Here is a 23,173-nt window from a genome sequence, read left to right as displayed (position 1 = left end):
ACATTTGAGCACTCATTTTATGGTGTTTATGCTGATTTCTTCCTTGTTCTGCATTGATTAACATGGCACTTACCACCTCGGCATCACCATAAAAAGCCGCTAGGTCCAGGGGAGTGCGTCCATTTTTGTCAGCATGGTCTGTGGCAGCTCCATTCTCCACCAGGGAGCGCACCACAGAAAGATGGCCCTTCAGACAAGCCCAGCTAAGGGCAGTCAGTCCTTCTTTGTCCATTAGGGAAATGGATGCACCTGAAAGAGCAAGTGCAAGTCCACTTATCACAATTGTTGTATTAAATAACAGTAGTAATCATACTGAGCATTGCTAGACAGCAGAACTTCTCATTCGCAGAGTGACATACCAATAGTAACTACTTCACTCATTTTCCCAATAGGACTAGCCTTATTTTTCTGATGGAGCAGTTAATCGACTTGCTCAAGGTCACATAAGCAGTCAGTTACAGAGTCAGGATAAGAACTTGGGAGAGTTCTTCCTTTAATCACTAGACTATGCTGCCTACGATGATCGACCAATCACTTGCTTTCTGCTGATTTATGCTCCTGTAAGCGTAATTAAAGGGGAACCCAATGGCTTTGTCAACACGGTCCCCATCCATGATTATTAAAGAAATGAACAATATAAAACTTCTGGAGATCCCAAGTCATTATGAACCAAATCCTGAGTAGCTGGGCTGGGCACCGGGCAGATGTGCGTATGGAAGAGATGGGGGTGAATCAGCTCCCCCAGGATGCAGAATAGTTGCAAAGCTGCTCACTGGAAGCAGTAGCCTCTGCAGGCTCTCATGCAACCTCTGCTGCAGTTCTGCTACCAAGGCCCTGGCTATGTCTCTAAGAGATCGTCTGTGTAAACCTAAAAAATTACATATAAACAGGTTTTAAAACAAAACACAGGACAATCAGTTCCTATTTTACTGACTTGGCAAGGCCTGAGCTCAGGGGCTTTGCATTTCCACAGCTACAGGAGAGAACAGTCCTAATAAGTGAAGCAGAATTTAGGGAATGCAGTTCCTTCCTCTCTCAGTACTGCAGGCAGGAAATGAACCCTGAAATCATCACTTAAAAGTGAACTAAAAGCCAGAGTCTAACATGAGAGCAACACTACATTGGCCCAGTCGCTGTTACTCACTGAGCACCAGCAGTGCCGTACACAGTGAAGGACACAATCCTTGCCTCCAAGAAGTTCAAAATCTGAATCAGTCAGAGGATTAATGGTACCTTGAGGCTGGATACACACTTGGGAAACAGCTTTATTTTTAAAGCAGAGGACACAGTGTCTGCTCTACTGTGATATTATAGTGAGTTGGGGCTAGATTCACCAAGCATTTACAGCAGCTTAAACCCCAGTGGAAGGTTATGGCAATTGAAATATTCCAAAGAGGAGACTGTGACTAACTAGAGTTGGTTCACACCAAAATGCACATTTGTCCCAACTTAGATCTGTAGGCTTTTCTGCCAAACTCCTTCTGAATAGCTAGTTGGATCTGAGATCTCTCCCCTCAGACATCAAAAAGTCCACTCTTTTCTCTCAGAAGCCAGACAGTCAGGAATAAGATGCAGAGAGGTATCCTGAAGTAATCTGCCATAGTGGCTCGGTCTACACAAGACTGAGACCATAAGAGGGCTTCCAATTCAACTCTCAGCCAAAAAGGAGTGCGGATCAGCTCTAAGATTGCCAGGCCTGGCAGAATGATACACAGCAGCTGCAGATGGTGGAAGGTTCAGATCGCATCTGTTCAGAGAAAGGAACCAAAGGGGCAGCTACAGACCAAAATGCCCAGGGAGGTGAGTGCTTCCTGCCGGGAAAGGAAAGGTGGGTGATTTCAAGAGCTTAGAACTCAGTGCTATGAAACAGAGGCACACGATCAGAGAGAAAGGAACAAATAAAACTGGTACCTTCGGAAAAACAAACATATTTTCAGTTGTTATGGGGGATAGATTTTTGCAAATTGCTTTTAAATTAGTCCCTCCAGTGTGTGGTACGTACAGCTGTCTCAGCACTGCCAGACAGAGTGATCGTGGCATTACCTTGTTAACACACAACCTCTCCACTCTAATCCAAGTGTTCTAATCCAAATTCTAATCCAAGGAACGTACAACCTCTCCACTCTAATCCAAGATGTACTCTCCAAGTGAACTCAAAGGCCTTGCCTCTTTCATGTTGGCATCCGGGTGAACATATGGATCAAGGCCATGATTTGTCACAGCTATATCTGCCAGTGCTTCAGAGTCGAGGGATTGAGGGAGAAAGCTCATTCTGTTGTCTGGGAACTGTCTGTACTGTCCTGAAACTTCACTGCTCCCCAAAGAGGTGGGAAAGCAAAAGCTGGTTTACAAGTGAAAGATACATTGATAATCCAGTGTATAGACCAGGAAGACTCTGTATTTAGAGCTTTCTTGTGCTTGTCGAGTCTGTTCCAATAGCTGTTTGTATATAAAGAAAGTTTCCTAATTTCCATGCTAAAGGTCCTTCAATTTACTGCTGTTGGAAAGGAGAGATTGACAGTAGAATAGGAATATTCTAGAAGGATGATGGATATCACCACCTGATTCACTTAAAGCAAACATCTGCTGCTGATGTGATACACCCAAAACCACTGACTCCTTCCTTCCCTCCATCTATCTATCTTTTGCATCAAGTAGTATAAAATTGGTGCCTGAATAAGGCAAGCTACACTGTGTCTGATGAAAAGCATAATCTATATCCAGTAGTTTGGATATAATCCACAATCAAAGAGATCTCAACATTGAATGCTCATGTAGTGTTTTCATGCCTCTGCATACCCCAGTTCCAACCCAACATAAGAAAAAAAGACAGAAAAAAAACAAACAGCCAAAACTAAGGCCATGGCTACTCTAGTCTTATCTTCCTAAAACTACAAACCATTGCTTCCTACAATGAAGATCCACTGGTGGTTGTGATTTTGGGAGCACTAGTGTAGACAAAGTCCACTAATGTCACCTAGACTTGCCTTCAGCAGGGTTTGATGACGTGGTGGGTAAAATTCTAGCAACCAATCTGCGCTAGCTCTCCAACCATTGCTACCACAGGGGGAGCTGGATTGTTGGTAACAACAGTGAGAATTTTAGGAACAGTCCAGCACAGACGCCCTCCACTTAAACGTGGCGAGACAATATTGTCAGACCCAGAAGCATGCTGTTTGACTTAAGGGTCACATCGCTGCAATAACTCTTGCTTCTTTATTTTTAAATTTGAGTTTCAATGTTTTCAACGTACTCATTCTACAAGTTAGGAGGAGGAAATTCTTCAAAGTGCCGAGGGACCCCGAGGTTGCCAGATCATGTAATGTGATTACACTTTATCTAACCTTCACCACCAGACAACAGATTGTCAGCGGTTCCAGGGATGTCAGCATTTTGATCTTTGGATTTACCCTGGCCTGTTTCAAAAACAAGTAGCATAGTTCTGGGCTCCAACTCAGCCTTGGCTAAGATCTAACCTTGTGCAAGTAAGAATTCCACCGTGTCTAGATGTCCCTCTGAAGCAGCCATCATCAAAGGAGTCCGACCCTGCTTGTCTGCCATGTTTACATCAGCGCCATGGGTGAGTAAGAGATCTACAATCTGGAAACACATAAAACAAGGATACAAAGAGATTCTGATGAGATGAATTGAGACTGAGATACAGCATAGCAGACCCCCTGCCTTGGAACTTCACCCAAACCTCAGCCACAGAGAAACAAATTACTTCTTTGTCCATATCCCGCCCTCCACTTTGCTAACTACAGGCTTTGGATCACCTGGTACCTAACCTATTGCCTGTGCTTTATCTGCCACTGCCTTTCCAAGTGAGGTGTGGCAGGGGGTTGTGGAGGATTTGATCACTTTATTTAGAAAATGTTATTGTTCTTCATCTAAATGACTGAAACTGGAACCAAACCAGCATGGTCCTAGGTACATTATAAAGGCTGCAGTAATAATAACCACAATAATCCTAATAAAAATAGCTCATTTTACATCAGCACTTTCTGTCTTTTAGTTGGTTAATACAGAATGCACCCAGACAGCCATCAGTTCTTTTAAGACAGCTGTTAATTCTAAGTGATTCATATTTAGGAGAAACCATTCAGATAGCACTAGAAGTAAAGACCTACATCTTCTAAAGTGACTGGTGATTTTTTGATGACTGAACTGAGACACCTTAAAAGGGCTTCAGTTTATCGGCTGAGAATTTGCCCTCTACAAATGAAACACTGTGCAACACATAGGCCAAAGCATTTAGTTGGGCATGTCAGAAACCTGATGACATTAGTGGGTTACGTTGCTGTGTGTATAGACAAGTTTGGGAGCTGCGATGGGACTGCTGCTCCCCTAGGCCAGCGGTTCTCAACCTATTTAGCATTGTGGGTCACATATGTGACCCATTGTGTTATGTGGGCCGCATCCAGTACTGCCTGTATGGCCCTGAGGATGTCACATGGGTCGCAGCTGGGTGCTGATTCAGCTGCAAGCGGACCGCAGGTCCCAGGTTGAGAACCACTGCCCTAGGCAATTTCATGGCAGTGACAATCTCAGGGTCCCGAGAGGGTGGGGACATGGTCAATACAGGTTTTAGGTATTCTTTGACAGCTGGCTATAAAGAAGACCCTGCAGACTAGAAAAAAGGTGCCCACATGCAGTGGGTTTCCCTCTGGTGCAGAGTGTGAATTGCTGCTCAGAGATGAGGGGGGTTGATGCCTGGGAATACACACTGGCCCAAAATGTAAGTGTGTGATAAAGTCTCATGACTGTTTATTGGAATGGCCAGCCTGAGCAGTCCCTGCCCCCTTGCCGTTAGTAGGGAGGAAGCAGGAAACTGCTCAGCTTTGAATGGGTGAGAAACTAAAATAGGCAAGAAAAGGCAAAACAAAACGAGGGAGTTAAAAATAACTGGTTAAAATCCAGTAAAAGAATGTGTGTGTGATCTTAACATTGGGTTTCACAGTGGAGAAATTAATTCAATTTCCCTTTATAATATTCCCACCGATGACTGCAGCATTTCCTCCATGAAATACTAGTATAAGGGATTCTCCAGATCCGTAACTCTGTAATTATGAACGACACGCACACCCGCCACCCTAGCAAAATGGGAAATAACTTATCGAGGATGTTGCATGTGTGACCCATTTACCTGCCAGTGGCCTTGTCTCACCGCACTGAACAATGGAACCACCCCACGGCGATTTGGCTGGGCCACCGCTGCTCCTTGCTCCAGAAGCAGACGACATACTTCCAGCTTGCCCCGTCCGGCAGCCGCAGTCAAAGCTGGGGGAGGCAGAGGGAGAGAGAGAAAAGGCCTTTTGGAACTGCATATTTCCAGAAGTAAGAAAAACATCTGCTTCACTACCTTCAGTGATGAGAAAATAAAATGTGATTTATAGAAATAGATTTTCTTGCAATTTCACCAAGCTAAAAGAGTGGCTTAGCTGGCTTGTATTGGAAGATTACGGTGAACTAAATAATAATAATAACAATAAAAAAATTCAATGAAAACAAATGAAAACCAGCAATAAAAAAGAGAAGTTCAGCAAGAAATTGATACCATAGAAAGAAAGCCTGTTCTGCTCATTCACAGCTATTTAAGAGTAGCTTTCACTAGGGCTGCGATTTCTGCCAGTAACTCAAATCTCTCTCCTCCCTCCAAACATCTGCATTCCCTCCACCCCGTATTCCCCTGCTTTAGCAGCCCTTCTTTAAAGTTTCATGACTGGTGGAGCTGAGAACACAGTGCTGCAAGGATGACTCTGAAGATAACAGTTATCGTATTAGGTGCCTAGATATCACATATCTACCCTCATAAGCAAGATGAAAAAAGACAAAATGGATAGACAGAGAGATTATGATATTTTGCTAGTTATAATTTTCACTAGTCATTTATATTTTATTGTCAAAGGTTAGTTCTTTCTGTAAAGAGACTTCACAAGATCATGGAAAAAGAGTACTTTATGACAAAGGCTTTTTCTTTTCCCACAAGTTGCAATGGACCAGGAAAAAAACCCAAAAACAGAGCTACGATAATCGCCAAATAATCTACTGGCATGTCTAACTATGAAGTTCAAGGCAGTGTCATTTGAAACCTTCAACATTTCCCCTTGTGCCTCCTGCAGCTTTTCTGCTGTATAGTACAGCATACAATCCAGGGATTCTAAGACCAAGTACGTCATTGCATGGGTATGATTTCAATAGAAAACAAAAACCTCTGGGTACATGCTTTCTTCACAAGCACTTTAAAGCCCTTCCACAAAATGTAAGTTGTATTTGTCTAATTTCACTAGGGAACCTGAATATGTGGGTTTCTTGAAGGAAGGCAGAGAGAGAGAGACGGAGTTATTGAAAGGTGCCAGCCAGCTGGAAGTTAGCAGAGTTTGTTGTTTTCTTTCTCAGAACTTAGTGCAGGTCTGTGTTACTCAAATGGAAGATTTTGTTTTTCCACTATCCCATTTTAGTGTTTAAGATTTAGAAACCCCACCAGGGAAACAGTTGGAACACAATGCATATGCTCAAGCATTCTTCAATTTAAATGCTAATTCTGCCCTTTGTTTCTGGGCCAAGACAGATCCCACCTGCAAATGCCTTTTCATGCAAAACCAAAATTATCTTTAATTTTCAATATTACAAGTGCCCTGGTAACATGAAAGTTCCCCTCCCTGGCAAAACGTGCATTGTAAACTCTGACAGCATGGCTGGGTTAGAAAAGACACATTCAATCTGAAAATAGATCTAAGTGTAGGACTTGTCTTTTACTCGTCTTCAGTATTAATTTTAGACTTTTCAACTCCTCCCTCTCCTCCTCAACTTCATCTGTATTTCAGCACAGCTCCTCTGGCTCAGTGTTTTGCTTCTTTTAGTAGGAGTCTGAGCAGAAGGTGGGAGACTATTTCTAACGGATCAAGCTTGTTTCTTCTTCTTCTTTGAAGTTCATTTCTGTGGGATGGCTGATTTAGAGGTGTGGATGGGTTTCCATCTGCAACCCTGTTAATTGTGGGTGATATATTCAATTTCTCTCTGTTCCAAACTGTAGGGTTTTTTTTTTCTTTTGGGTTTGGGGAACATCAAGAGTTTGCCACTGATTAACTGTGTGATGTCTCTAATACAAAGTATTATGGAAAACGGTGTAACTGTCAATAATGTAATGTGCATCTATTTTACATTCCTAGTGAGCTCAATGATAATCTCTTTTTAAACGCAACTGAGATGTTTGTAAGGAAAAAGTCAACTTCTCTATTGGGAAAAAGAAACCACCTTTTTTTTTAATGTGCTTTCGGTCTCCTGTGTTGTACAATCATCTATTTCATACTCAGTAGCAGGACGACACATTTTGATGCATTTATCACAATTGTATTTGCACCTCCACCTCTGACTGCATTATTACTGTTGACACAGCCACTTTCTCCTAGCTTTTGATATTAGTCTTGTATCAGCGGTAAATATTCCATCTGGAACTGGCTTTATTGTGCTGTCAGTAGTTCCTAGGTTATGATGTAATTTGGCAATGCCATTCAGATGACAGTAGGATAATATCATTAAGACAGGCAGTCAGTTCTATTCCAGACAAGATTAGAGAGACAAGCAACAAGTAGCGAAACAGAACAGGAGGCAATATGGACATTCAAAGTTGATTAGCATTTTTAGGTGAAGGCATCATTTTCTGCTGCATTTCTCTTTATTTTTATCTCGAATTGCCAAGTACTTTTTGGAAAATAAAATCAAAACAAAGTAAAATGGAGTCCTGTGAGTCACACAATACTCACATTCCCTACACAATATGTGTAAAAACTAGATACTGACGTTTTGACAGTTTACAGTATTGCTGGCTGCTCATTTTTCCATCTTTCCCAAGGGCAATTTTAATCACACATTGGGTATTTCTTAGTGATGACTCTTCTATTTGAGTGCAATTAGCATGTGACTCAGCACCATTCCAAGGTATCCAGATCGACTCCAAGAGCTCTCCACAAACAGATACAAAAATCTAATAGTCATGGCCATGAAAAAGCAATTCCTTTAAGGGGAGCTCTTCCCCGGGAGCAGTAACACACAGAGGGAACAAGGCAAATGCTGGAAGTGTCCTTCCGAGAATAGTTAGAGAAGGAAAGTTGCATGGGATGTATGGAAATGGGAGATGTCTGAGCAGAACATACAGCTGCTGGAACTTGTCAGGCAGAGGTGTATGGATGAGGACCCTCCAGGCAGAAGATGTTTGCAGTCAGGGATATGGGACAGCTGTCTGGATGTGAAGGGAGACTGCACTACAAAAGGGGAGAGAATTAGACACTAGTCCAGAAAATCGGTGTGGCTTAATATCAGACTTAGTCAGGTTTATCCAAACAGCCATGGGCTATCTTAACTCATGTCTAAAGACATCATCCGCAGTACCTGATGCCACTTATGAAGATGAATGGAACCGATGGACATTTTAGTGGTTTTTTGACCTAACCTTTAAAATATTTTGGATTACCATCCTCAATTCCAGAGTCTTTTTTTCCAATTAATGGCATAACTTGATATTTAGGCCTTATTTTTAAAGTAAGAGAGAGTACATTTTAGATACACTCTCTCTGCTCTGATTAGCACATTGAATAAAGAGCCCACCTGTAAAAATTCTGTCATCGTTATATGATTGTAATGAATACCTTTCTCAGCGTTCAAGGATCATATCCAGGTAACTATATACTCTAGAGAGTCAGAGAGGAAAAGGAATAAGGAACATTTATTTGAAAAAGAATTTCAGTTAATATTATCATGGCATATTTTGTTCTGTATTTAGGTCTCCTCTGCTGATTGGGGGCTTCATCCTTTCACACTTTCCCGCTGTTGGCTCACACAAATCTTGTTATTCTTCAGGCTGCCTGCTGCGCCAATTCTCATCTACACTTTTGTTCTTCACAAGCTCAATTTACCAAGAGGAGAATCTTCCTGGTAGGTTCAAATTTTGGTGTTGCCATGATCATGAAAACATTCAGAGGTTTGGTTACACGAGTACATTTTCCAAACCCCAAAGTCTGAATCAATTCAAGATGTAACCAAATTTTTGTTTCATTTACCAAAAGCAATTTAACCACACACAGAATTACATGTCATCCAGTGTCTGTATCCTTGGTTCAGGTCATTTCTGAATAAAGCTGGCAGGATCAAAATCAGTAGGCGGTTACCCAGACAGGAACATCACTGTGGTAATACCAGTGGTTTAAACTGATTAGTGAGTTGAGCACAGACACTGTAGCTAACATTTAACTAGCTCATCCAAGTTAAAAGCCAATGGCCTCATTTTGCAGCTCTCCATTTTGCAGAGCACAAGCTGAATATGTGAATGTGCCTGGGTTGAATGGCTGCCTTTTATCTGGTAGAAACTGGGAAGGTGGCACTTCTAGATTTGCATCCAGGATTATCAGATAGACTATTCTCCATTAAAGTACATTTGTTTAATTGCCAGGTGCATTTCCAATGTCACAGTAAAGCAATTACGAGCTTCCAAAAAACCAAATGCTAATTTAGCATTCAGGAGTTTAAGCTGCAGGAGTTGCAGGTGACTTTGGTGTGAGCAAACATTCCTTTTATAGCTGTGCCAAATATCAAAGGAGAAGAAGAGTGTCCTGAGTTCTGTGCTTCTCTAGCTCAGCACAGTGGAAGATGTTCCAGAAAAAATTGCTGGCCTGATTTTTAGAGGGGCCACACACCTGAATCTTCCATTAGAGTCAACAGGAGCTGCAGCTGCTCAGTAACCCTGAAAATCAAGCCATGCATTTTTTGGAAAAACAACAAAGCAGGTTACAGCGTCTATTTTGGCATCTGTGGGGAAAGTTCAAATCAAAGAAATTGATCCCCTTCAGTAGGTCATAACACATGCAGGTCTCTTGTATATTAGGTATTAGTGGAATCCACAAACACAAACATGAAAGGTAGAAACTGCAGCATCTATAGAAATTACCTGTCTCTCCCCAAAGGCTGTCAAAGCTGTTGATCTGTGCTCGCTCCACCTCCTCTTCATCTTTTTCTGGAAGATCGAGCAGGTAGGAGACAATCTAAAACAAAGAGACGTGTTAGCTCATGAACTTCAGCTTGTTATATATAAACTGGTGACATCTTAACATAAGCCATTCTGAATAAACAAAAGAAAATGAACCAAGTCCCTGTCTAGCACCTCAGCATAGGTAAATATTCTTCCCGAGATCAGCAACTGAGCCCGCTGCCCTGTACAAGGGAAAAAACAAGTCTCTTGAAACAACTCCACATGACGAACCTTTATAGTGGTGCTACCGACCAATTCAAAAGCTATGTATGTTTTGTAAACAGATTACACTGTGCAAGCAGCGAACGCTCCACAGCTCCTGGGTTACCCATAGTGACAGTGATCAGTGAAGAAATAGTGCTTTAGTGACTTTCAGCTTTGAATCTGAAAGTGCTTTACAAAGGTGGGTGAATACTAACATCCCCATTTTATTGACAGGGAAGCTTAGGCTCACACAGGTGATGTGAGTTTCCTAAGGTTAAAAAGTGAGTCAATGGCAGAGTGTAGGCCAGAACTCCAGTCTTGAGCCTCAGCTACTAGATCAGGCTGCCTTTAGAAACAATTAGCTCCTTCCTAGCATGAATCACATTTAAGCAGATCGCTAGGAAGTTACCAACATGGTTTCCCTGACCAGTGTAGACGGGTTTCAAAGACCTGAATTAATCTCCTTCAAGGGTAAATTTTTGAAAATGGCTAAAATCCCCTTAGTGCTTGATAAGATGATGTGAGAAAGCAAGAGATTAAGGAGAGAACAAAGTTCACTGAAGTCTTTGAAGTACAGAGATACATTTTTCTCATCCTAGGAGGGATGCATCCACCAAGAGCAACGCTACAGGCAAGCATGGTGCAGCTGTGCTTGTTGTACTCAGCATAGCAACCTGACAGCAGAGATGGGCATGAAGCTTCTTTCATTCACACAACGTGTGTGGGGGGCTTTGAAAAGAAAGGTTTTCAGTTACAATTGCCATTTCTAAGCTGCCTGCTGGGGCTGTCCATTAGTGAAAAGAAACAGCACGTACAACACTGGTCCTGGGGAGCTTGGAGTCAGAGACTAAACCAGTTTTCAATCAGCTTTAATACTTGTTTAATCGCTAAAAGAAAAATGGTAACGTTTACTATGTTCAGCAAACTGCTTTATCAGTTGAAGTAACATTCCACCTTGTTTTATTATAATAATAAATGATATCTATTATAATTATCGTATTATATCATTATTAATGACAGAACTACTTCCATTGGCTTTCCACCTCCATAGCCTGCACGCAGTCGAGAGCAAGGACTACACATCTTTATTTGTCTGTAAGGTGCCGTGTCCATTTATAGCACTACATGCCCAGGAAATAATTCTGAAACCGCTTTTTCAAAAATTACAAATATCTCAGCACAATTCTGGGAAAGTTTCCCATTAAAGTAATAATGTGTGCTGTTAGGAATCATGTGACCAGGCGGCAGAAAAGCTCTCTGGCTTCAAAGGCACATCTGTTCCTATGCAATTCAACTTGTGTTCATTTGGATAGTGCGATTTACCCAGCACCCTTTGATTAACTCCTCTGATCTGATCATGTTACTTATGTGTTCATGGATTAATGTTTGAAGGCAAATTAATGAGAGGGGGTTTATTTAAACAGAAACAATCTTTCAGCCAAATATTACTTCCCAACAGGAAAATAAACAGTATTTTACATATCATCACCAGACCTTCTGCACATACAACTAACTGTCTCAGACTCCTCTACTCTCACTGAGGAAGTGGCATAAGCAGTACATGGTTTTACCTTTGCCTACTTAAAGGTATGTTCCAATAAATTAGGAGCTCTTTACACTCCATCTGATTGGAAACTTGCACAGATTTTGCCCAGCCCCCTGAGGTTGCCAAGAAATCAGTGGATCCCACTGACTTGGGGGTGGGAGAAAGTTACTGACTCCACCTCCTAGACCCTCTGTGCCCAGCCTTGTGACCGGGGAACACAGCTAACATATTATTTCCCTGTCCCACAGAGATCCAGCACAGTATAGTTATGTCTTACCTCCGTGTAGCCCATGCTGGCTGCTGCAATCAGTGCCTGTTGTATGGCCTGGCTCTTCTTAAATACCCCCTGCTGTTGCCCAGCCATTGTCCAATCACACTGAATTAAGAACTTCACTACCTCCAGGTGACCTCTGAGAGCTGCATGAACCAGGGCACACTGACCGTTTTTGTCCAAATGATCCACCTTGAGGGAACAGAAAGACAAAATAAAATGAAACCAAACGCATGTTTGAAAAGCCGTGGCATTCTCAACGTTTCCAGCCCTGGTTTTGTAATAAGGCCACATGTGCAGGATGTGCATTCTCTGCATTCTTCTAGCTAACCATCCCATCCACAAGCAGGGAGAGTTCATTCCCAAGGAAACGCTGCCCTGAGGACAGGCATCCTCTCGGCCACAACTGCTTTCTTTGGGTAGCTCACCACTTTACAGCTTCAGTTTTTTTCACATTAAAAGCACACTGACTTTATTCCTGCAAAACACATTTCCTCTGTGTTCTCAAATACACCAACTGCCGTTCGTTTTGGAGTGAAATTCTACCCGTTGATTTTGTTTGCATCATGATAAAAAGAGTCACTGAGTCGAAAGAGAAAAGAGAATGTTCTAAACCCACCATATTTCACAATTCTTCAAAATGAGCAAAAATACCTCATCATGAGTCCAATGTTAGAATTATTAGTCAGCCTGTTTTATTCAGCTGCACCTGCCTCACTAGAAGGGGGCAGCAGAGAAACATGAATTAAAACAGACATTTCAGGTGGTGGTATTATAATCTGATATCCTACTAGGAACTTGGCTGGTGAGCCCCTGAAGGCAGGGATTGCTCTCTCTGTGTCCGTCCACAACATTACCTGGGGCTTCTGGGTCCTACCATATACAAATAATATTAGTATCACAGGACAAACATTTCAACTAGATTCTATCTTCTGAATAACCACCTCACGCTGAACAACATATCAGCAAATGCACATGACCGTTGCTGTTTAATTTATCCATGATTCAACCCAAATCTTTGAACCAAAACCAGCTGCTATCAGAATACTGTGTATATTCTCTCAGTGCTGATGGGGGATACTCACTAAACTCAGCCACTTTTTTCCCATTTGGGTCGGGGATTTTTTAAATCACATTCAGTGCCCTGGGTTTCCCTTTCATTTCCCCTGACAGAGGATATAATGGGACTCCACTGGAAGTTTAACAGTCAGCGTTAGGGAGTCACCTAGCTTGTCTTTTTGTTTTTTTTAGAAGGCTATTTTTTCCTTTATATTGTCCTGACAACAGAGCAAGACCTAAAAGGGTCCCTTAGTCATCTTGACAGTCAGAGTCAAACCATAAAAGCCTTTAGTTTGCTTTTAGAACTGCAGCAAAACGTTTACAGAAACCACAAATTGTTTCCAGGAGGCTACCATTTCAGTTCTGAGCACAATTTTTCTGTTCAACAAAATGTTTGAAACTTGACTCATTACACACAATTAACCCTTGAAACGCTCACCACAAAGCTAAACAAAGGATATTCTTACAGGACAAGTGTGACAGAAGGGTTCAAAGAATATTTCCAAATGGTGCATTGGATGTTACAAAACAATGTTGCTATTTAACACAGTGTAGGGTCAAAGACTTGTAGAGAAATGACTTCAGCAAGCCATCAGCAAGGGAGGATTACACTGTTCCAGTATCAGGCCCGAATTCCAGAAGACTAATTACAGACCTCCAGACCTGTTATGCCTTTTGTGCCAACGACGTGTTTCAAAGTAGCACATTCTCACAGAAAAGCAAACCTAGCCAGCACTGTGGATTCACCTGTGGAAAACTACAAAGAGGATTCTAATCTTTTCTATCACAAGAACAAAAGACTGTAATAAGAAGAAAAAACCCCTCACTGTCACATGCACACTAGGAAAACGTGAGACTTGCCAGTAAGGGTTCAGACAGTGCTATTTTTAGTACAATGCTTGGATACCATGGTAATAGGTGCCTTAGATAAAATAGACTGGATATAGACAGATTAAGGCAGGGTCCCAATTCAGTGGAATTTGGGCACCAAACTCCCTTAGATTCTTTTGAAAATCTTAGCTTAAACAGACAGATAAAATAGACGTTAGACAGCTTGTAACTGTGTGTTGGCAGGGGAGGAATTGTGAAAGGCACAGATTGGAGTTAGGTGCCCTGGTCCCATTGACTTTCAATGGAACTGAATACCTGACTGCCTTCTTATGCCTTTGACAAGGCCCACTCGACAGAAACACAAGAGGGCAGAGCTGGCATGTCTTCAGATATTTTTAAATTGCTGATGATGCATTTGGGGCTCATAAGCACTTAGCCTTTGCCATACCAGATCAGATCACTGAGGCTACCTACATGAAGGCATTAACCAGTCCCTCCTGAAGGAGGAGAATCTGCATTATGACACAACTGGTGCCCAGCACTGTGTGTGGTCCAGCAACCACAGCTCCAGCGAGTTCACAGGATCGTGCAGGATCAAGTGTTTAATGAGGAAGGATAACGACAGTAGAACCTCAAGTGTTACGAACACCTCAGGAACGGAGGTTGTAACTCTGAAATGTTCGTAGCACTGAACAAAAACCATTATGGTTGTTCTTTCAAAGGTTTATGACTGAATATTGACTTAATGCACCTTCGAAACTTTACTGTGCAGAAGAAAAATGCTGCTTTCCCTTTATTTTTTAGTAGTTTACGTTTCACACAGTACTGTACTGTATTTTAGTAGTAGTTTACGTTTCACACAGTACTGTACTGTATTTGCTTTTTTGAGGGGTTTCTGAAGCTGCCTGATTGTGTACTGCCAGTTCCAAAGGAGGTGTGGGGCTGACCAGTCAGTTCCTAACTCTGGTGTTCATGACTCTGAGGTTCTACTGTATTGTGTTGTAAGCAAGAGGATAAGATGTTGAGGCTTCTGAACGGCACGTGATAACTGTAGGTGTTTGGTGTAGACTGTATATAAAGTTTTCCAAGAGAGTAGACAGTCTGTGTATATCATTTAGCCTATCATCATCTGCAAAAACCAGAGGAAAGGGTGTTTTTAAGAAACATTAAATGGCAAAGGAAAAAGAGAACAGTGGATCAATTTATTTTCTGAGGTTTGATATGTACTCCACGTGGTACCGGCTTTCTCCTCCATACAGGGGCATGCACAAAGGGGGGGGTAAGCAGGGGCGTGGGTCCCTCTAATAATTGGCACGCTCCTCTAGCCTCCAGGGCCCTGGAAGTGGCACACAATGTACCCCTCCAAAAACACTGGAATTTAAATATGGAATACATGGGAAGTCAGAGTCATCAGATAAATAGTCTCATTACCTGGGCCCGCTTCTTGCACAATAGCACAACAATGCTCAGATACCCAGCTGCAGCAGCATATCCAAGAGGAGTCAGGCCACTTTCAGAAGAGGCATCTACGTTGGCCCCAAACTCCAACAACAGAGCCACCATCTCTGTGTAGCCAAGGTGAGACTGGACACACAAAATCGGGGCATTGTTCAGAACTTCGGTCCGGTAGTTGACATTTGCACCTCCCAAAATTAGCAGCCGACTGACCTAAAGGACAAAAGAGAAACACATCGCCACAATGTTCAATAAAAGAACAAGCCCAAAACGTGGCTTTATTTTAGGTAGAAGGAGTGCTGTCTAATGTCTAGCATTTTCAGAATGGGCTCTGTTTTGTAATTTGCTTGGTGTCGGAGCAGGCTGGCCTTAGCCATACGGCCCCTCACACGGGGAAATTGCTTGATCGTCCATCCAACAGGGGCTTTGTGATGCTTCCTGGTTACCCAGTTGCTGCCTTCCTGGCTCTGCTCTCTCTGCACTGGGCTGCAGAACAGAAAAGACAGCACATGAAGCTGAGGTGAGAGCGAGACTCCTGACACGGAAGAGGTAGCGAGGACGACCATGGGCTCCCCTCTCCATATGAGGACCAGTAAGAGGCTCTTTCTGGCTGGCCCCACCCTCATGTGGGAAGAGGTCTGTAAGCCCAGAAGGTTCTCTAAAGCTATGTCTGCACTAGATTTTTTTTTTACTCTAGCTAATATATTTGTACATGCTGGCCTGGACACTCCACAAATGTTTGCTGCGTGTCTACACTAGCATGTACAAATGCGCCAGCTAACTCGACTTCGCTGGCAATTAACTTAAGTTAAAGAACTCTGTTTTCACAACAAGTGAGTTCAGGATGCAATGGCTTGGTAGGCCAGTCCACCCTATCCTGCTCATAGGAATGCCATGTCAAAGCCTGCGAACAATACGTTCCAGTGGTTCCATGCTAGCTTGCCTCCTCTGATTTGTAATCAGAGCTTCTCTTCTAACTAGACAGACTTGCCTGAAGACGCTAAGTGAGCTCTGTCTGCTCGGGTCTTAAATCAGAGTTTTCTTTCATCTAGATATATTTGGTTCATGGCACCTTATTCAGTAATATTTGGTGTAACCATTTCGGGTTTCCCCAGGACAGGCTACCTCCACCCACAACCTGGGGACGCAGCTCTACACTGTTGTATCTCAGCAAATACAACCAAAGTAAGTCTAGATGGTGGGACATCGTACGCAGGGACATGACCAGGAACATGCTATGGACAGTAATGAATAGCGACTCTACTCCCCATAGCTGCAAAAATCCTCTGGGATAAAAAAGAAAAGAACTTGAGAGCAGACAGACTCCAAGGCTCTGTCAGGTTTACAACACCCACGGGAGCTTTCTGTATATTTGGGAGAGATCAGTGGAAATGAAGCATGTTCAGCAGGAACAACAGATATGACACTGCTCTTTCATAGGAATTAACAAGAACTCCCTGTTGACCATAGAAGAGCTGGGGAATTGCTACAAATTGGTATCAAACCTTAACTGGCCACTTACAGACGGAGGTCCCAGTTCAGCAAGTTACTTACATACCTGTGTAACTAAGTCTGTGAGGAGTCCCATGGAGACTACTCATATGCTCAAGGTTACATACATGCTAAGGACTCTGCTGAACTGAGCCTTGGAGAATCTTCTGTACTTGGACCACTGCAGGCTGGCGGTGGCCTCTCATGCAAGCATTGAACCAGTACATCAACGGTCTTTTCTCTATAGTACCTTTATGTTAGGCGTGTAGAGGTTTCGTAGAGATGCCAATGCCATTGAAAGACCTTCTGTGCTATAGGAGATCCAAAGCCCTTGCAGGATAGAGGAGGACACCCCTACTTTTTTACTCAGCCCCTACAAGAGAAAGATTGATCCAATTAGTTCTAGTACTCAACATATTTGCTTTATGATACATAGAAGGAATTACTGAATTTAATAGAAAACATCCATTAACAAAAGAATCTTGCAGATCTCAACCAAGAGATTAGATTTCTGCTAACAGTAAAAAGCCAGCTAGCTGAGAATAATCTCAAGCATTTATAATAACCACACTCACTTAAAATTCAACTCTTAGGTGATTGATAGTATATTCCTATTGCTATACTCTTATTATCAAGCACGGAATTTCTATCCAAAGAGATTCTATGGTACAGTTTGATTCACTTAAGATTTTTACTATATTTGACTCTATGCTTATAGAAGAAAAGCTTGTGTGTGTGTGTTTGGGGTTAGGAATCAAAGAACTCAGGAATTCTGGCAATTAGTAGTCCCTGCTTTTTACATCACACAGTATAAAACAATGACGTCAGCATTTATTTTCAGTTACTTAAGTGAGCACTGTATAATCTGGACAAATTAGAAGTAGCAATTTAAAAGAAATACTAAGTTTTTAGAATCTCTATGAGGTATGACATGGGAAAGCATATATGCACCTTTCAAAATAGCCATCTGAAGATAAAATACTGTAGCAAAGGTGGTTAGCAAACTGTACGGGAACAAATACACTTGGATTATGCAAGACACTCAGATCAACAGAAGAGGGCACTTGTTTTATATGAAATAAATACATTCAATATAAAAAGAGTTCAGCAGCTGAAACAAATTTTTATTTCTCCTCAATACATAACTATTATCTTATTCTTCCCTTCTTCCCTTCTTTTTAAGTCCTGAGTTATAAAATCAGGTTGTATCAGTAAGCAACAATGAATCTTACTTTAATACAAAATTAAACTGCTGAAATAAATGGAATGGGTTTAATCTCATTAATATGTTCATACACAGAAACAGAAGACTAGTAAAGACTGACTTTGGGCAGTTTTCCCCTCAAACAACACTGCCAATGAACTGCAATTCTGGTGTACGGACTCCTGCGCTATTTCAGTTCTAAATCCTCCCAAAGCAGCTCTGCCAATGCTCCTGAGTCCTCACCTACTATATAGCTGTTTCAGTCCTTCACCCTTCCAGTACTTTGCCAAAGCATCTCAGTCCCAACCTCTTACATCACCAGGCTATTTAAAAGCCTTTGTCCCAAGCATACTAGATTGTATGGTGATTTTGTGATGCAGAAAAATATTCACCAAGGAGTTGATGGAAACCAAATTACTTTTTGTTTGTGACCCTTGAAAAAATTAGAACTGAAATGCAGTAGCGAAGGGCCTCTGCTTTAAGACAATATGCCAGCTAAGCTCAATATAATGATCTTTTGCAATACCGTTTCAAGGAATATTGAGCATCCTTTCATTCCACTAGCAGTAGTTATGAGTTCTCATTGTCTGTAATTTTAATCAGTCTTTTAATCGAGGGACAAGGGAAGTTCATTTCTGGATCACTAACATTTTAGGCAGGACAGTTATGACTGAAGTTAAACTTCTCATTGCTTGATGTTTAAAACATATGTTTCCTTGAAGTTTAGATTTGCTGGTATCATTTTTGTAAGATTCTCTTGATGCCCTTTCATTGCATGCCATGGTTTCCAAGCTGGTTTCCAGCTGTAAAATTCCCTTCTTAGTCTTTTAAATCAGTTACTGAAAATTATATGCTGATCAGGATTCCTCATTTTACCTCACATTTACTTAAAATCTCCCGAAATCCTACAGACCTGTCATTACACATGATCATTAATATAGTGGGTGCAATTAAATGAAGATATTTAGAAGGATGTTAATAAGGTCTGATGAGATACAGAAATTATCCTGTTCCTCGAAAAATATTGGCAAAGTGGGTGCCTAAGTTTAAGCACCTGAATAAGTGCCCTGATTTTCAGAGGTGCTCCATTAATTTGAAGAAATTACTTTTTCTCTCTGGGGCAGTTACAGTGATCTAACAAATTCAGATGCTGATTGGTGAACATTCTCTGGGCTTGAAGATGTGACTCAAGTTGTGGATTATACTGAAGTCAAACTTGAATCTTAACTAGCCAGGGGTCCCTCGCTGTACGGAAGGTAAAAATGGACCATTAAGAAGCAGTAACAGACATTTTTTTAATAAGCTCAGCTCTGGGGAAACGTGCAGTGTCTGAGCTTTGTTCTCACTGGTAGATGATAAACGAACAATACTCAACGCTTATACATTGTTTTTAATTTGTACATCTCAAAGCTTTTTACAAAGGAAGGAACTCTTCCTTATATTACACACAAGGAGACTGAGTCAGACAGAAGAAGAAACTTATCCAAGGGTAGTGACAGAGGCAGGAATAAAATCCAGGTCTCTTGACACCCTGTCCAGTGCCCTATCAACTTATGGTACTGTCATTTTTAACAGGAAGGGCTCGGAGAGGGGAAAGGGGAGGACACAAAATGAAACCTAAATAACAAAAAAATCCTGCGTATTGTGTACAGAATTCCAACCTTTGTCTCTGGCAAAATTTTAAGGCCAATTAAAATTGTAAGACGACTTATATGTAAATCAGGTGCAGAAGTACTTGGCAAGGAGCATTTTAATCTACTGTTCAGTGTGGGGTAGATTAACAAAACAGAACATGTTATCAGATTTTAATTTTTTCCCCATTAGAATCAAAGCAGGCTTTCCCAACTTTTGGTCCCTTTAGAGTTCCTCATGTCCTCAATGGTTCTCAAAAGCTAACTTTCTTCATGTGTTTTGGAAGCCTGAAGCAATAACACTTCTTGACAGCCATATTGCCACAAGAAGAGACCTTACACAGTGGATACTGCAGTGTTGCTGTAGCCCTGTCAGCCCCAGGAAAACTTCTCTCTCTCAACAAGAGAAGTCAATCCAATAAAAGATACCACCTCCCCCACGTTATCTCTTTAATAGTGAGTATTGACAGACTGTGCATGCCAGGGAAGAGGATGGTGTGAGCCTTTGCCTGAGTTTTTGTTACCTTAAAAATGTGTGCTTTGAGAATGTGGTGTCCCAACTCAATAGTCTGTTGTCGGTTTAGCTTCCCCTCCTGACGAGAAAACCAGAAGGCAAGCAGTGTGTGGCCACTCCTAGGAACAGGAATAAAAATAAAAGTTAGTATTCTAAGAATCCCACTTCGTTTTTAAATGCCAGCTTGCTCTTCATCGAGGTCAGTGTCATTCCCCATCACCGATCTTACGTGCTGCATTACAAGGAGGATTTAGGCTGTCAGTTTTACTCAGCTTCCCCAGAGAATGACTTTTCAGATGCTCATGCCTGCAGGGTGCAAGCTGAAGAACTTGCTCTTAACTGGTTGTAAACTCTGACCACACAACTACTAAAATAGAGTCTGGACATTTGGTTGAGTCCAGCTAGTGGGCTGTATCTCTGCATACTTCTCAATGGTACCTCACTATGAGGGACCTCACTTACTTTAGACCCAATTGCTTCATGTTTTCTTACTTTAATTCCTTGACATAAGTAGTGTTGAGTCAGGAAGCTGAGGCCAGAAAAACGTTTCTGTTAAAAAAGAGAGGCATCTATCTCATTTCAAGTTTCATCTCTCTCCTTCTGGGTCTCTGTCAACTCATTTTAAACTGTGGATATGGTTAGAAAAGTGACTACATATAAATAGCACCTTCTGACGGCTTGTCTACATAAGGAAATCAACCAGAATTGCTATTCACACCCTAGCTTAACCCAAAATAACTTTCAAGTGTAGACAAGGCCTTATTCATTAGATCTTCTCTGTGTGTATTTTCTGAGTCATATTTGCTAGCCTTATGGACAAAGTAATGTTTTACAACAATACTCTTTTACTTCTGTCAGCCTTGCAGAGCCAACCCAGCTTGGGAGAATGAGCTGGACTAATTCTGATTTGTATACGATAAACTAATCGCAGAACTTTAATTACTGGAGAGCGTGTATGGCCTGGAAAGAACTATGTTTGATTTATAGGTTCTGGGAGAGTTGGCAGGATTGGAAGTTAGAAAATACACAGTTTTACTTGTAATTTGAACTGATCTAATCAGTTAGATACAACAATCATAGAACCATTTTAAAATCACTTTCCAGAGTAAAACTGCATAATCACCTTGACTTTCTGAAAGTAAAACATTTTAATAAAACACAGTTTCAAATATAAATTTTTAAATAATCAGCAAGATTCTTCACTCTGTTACATCTCCCTAACACTGTTGTAAAGCCACTCTGGTGTAAACCAATATTGTAAGTGTTTTTCAACTTCCCTGTTGATGTTTACAAAGATGGTTTCAGCAAGAGAGAAGCTAATTAACTGACTACAGTGAAAGTGAACTGTATATATAGAGTGCTGTCAAATGCATAAAGTAAACTGGAAAAAAGAGAAGAAAATGTATTTCATTAACTTCTTTCAGTTCTAGTGAATTTGTAACTTACTTACACACACACACACACACACACACACACACTTCCAGCTGAAAATGTTGGTATTTCAAATTGACAATGACCCTTTAAAGATTCAGGGCCTGATTCTTTTCTGCTTTGCACCCTCTATAGTCATTTACTCCAGCGCAAAGCAGGCGTAAAACATAGCCAGATCAAAATGGTAGCATTTTACATCCACTTCCAAGTGAAAGTGACTGCACGAGATGTAAGGCAGAGAAGGATAAGGCCCCAGAGAAAGTTCCATACTTGGATGTATATGGTCTGGGAGCTGGGGTCTCCTGGTAAAAGAATTACTTATTTTTGTCAGGAGTGCTTCTACTGAAAGAAACACCCCTCGCTCATTCTAAAGTTAAATATACTGTATTTTTAAAAGGAACAAAACCACAAATAGAACCACGTGAAGGAACACTGAGAAGCAGAGTTACAAAAAGCAGTGCCCGGATTAATGTATCAGCAGCCCAGACACAGTGACCTCCCCGACTTTTTGAGTGCCAGCTTGGCAATATTCTACATCATTCAGACATACCAGAAAAATAAATATGGACTATTAGAATTGTCGTCTTTGTTGCACTCCACAGTGAAAAACACATGTGAGAAGAGAGAGAATTGTCTGTAGATTCTCCTTGACACTACAGAGAAGGAACAAAGGCATGTGTATTGCATTATTTTGCTTTTCTAAGACCTTGGAAGCCTCAGGGACTTTTTTAACCTATTTCTTTTCTGGAACCACTGTAGCTGTACATTAAAAAAAACCCACACACACACACAAAGCTAACATGATGTGACCCGTAGCTTTAATAGGATTTTTTTAAGGACAGAGAATGCTATTATCCCATTAGTACCTGATCAAATAGAAACACTAATATACAAGTGCATAGAATGGTTTAATGCAACTGAGTAATATAGACCAGAGGATCAATGTTTCCAAAATGCTAGTGCTTATCAGCATATCTAAATCCAAAGGATGATTATCCTTAGAGAGAGTGTTTTCTCTAAGGGAAACCGTGCTTTGTCTAAGTGCAGCATGAAAGTGAAGGATGTGTACACCATGGCCAGGTGTTCAACAAGCTTCTCGCACGCAGCCCTGCCAATGAACCTGAACACAGAGACTGAAGATTGTTTGCTAGATTGGAGGATGGTTTTAGAATATGAACACATGACCAGTAGAGCAGAGCGGGATGAACAACAAAACACATTTTCAATGGTTTTCCTTAAAAGGCAGGACTTGAACCCAATTCCTCATGGGTTAAAGGCCAGAACAATAAACTTATACATAATTCTATGGCTCCTCCCCCCAAAATGCAATGAATGTAAAGGTACAGAATCAACTTAAATATCACACTGCCATCCACATCTTTTGTACCTAGTATTGTTACAAGAAACATTTAAAATGACTAGAACTGAAAAGGATTCCAGAAAAATATATTTATTTCTGTTTGTTCAGCTTATGTATTTTATTTGGCAGCACTGCATATAGTAAATTTCACT

General features: G+C 41.3%; 1 protein-coding gene across 10 annotated transcripts in view; it reads right to left on the bottom strand.

Annotated features, from left to right (window-relative positions):
- Nucleotides 1–23,173, bottom strand: part of TANC2 (tetratricopeptide repeat, ankyrin repeat and coiled-coil containing 2) — a 492,680-nt gene that overhangs the window by 18,099 nt on the left and 451,408 nt on the right. For all 10 annotated transcript variants that reach the window (XM_067540990.1, XM_067540986.1, XM_067540987.1 and 7 more), the window contains 8 exons: nt 20,241–20,349; nt 17,132–17,254; nt 15,367–15,603; nt 12,052–12,237; nt 9,944–10,037; nt 5,147–5,280; nt 3,477–3,600; nt 74–249 (listed from right to left, as the gene is read on the bottom strand). In XM_067540990.1, the coding sequence (XP_067397091.1) occupies nt 74–249; nt 3,477–3,600; nt 5,147–5,280; nt 9,944–10,037; nt 12,052–12,237; nt 15,367–15,603; nt 17,132–17,254; nt 20,241–20,349 (1,183 nt within the window). The remainder of the gene's footprint in view (nt 1–73; nt 250–3,476; nt 3,601–5,146; nt 5,281–9,943; nt 10,038–12,051; nt 12,238–15,366; nt 15,604–17,131; nt 17,255–20,240; nt 20,350–23,173) is intronic.

Source organism: Emydura macquarii, unplaced genomic scaffold, assembly GCF_026122565.2.
Source record: "Emydura macquarii macquarii isolate MOO-44397 ecotype Brisbane River unplaced genomic scaffold, CSIRO-AGI_Emac_v2 contig_629, whole genome shotgun sequence".
Taxonomy (NCBI): domain Eukaryota; kingdom Metazoa; phylum Chordata; order Testudines; family Chelidae; genus Emydura; species Emydura macquarii.
This window is presented reverse-complemented; position numbering and strand designations above follow the sequence as displayed.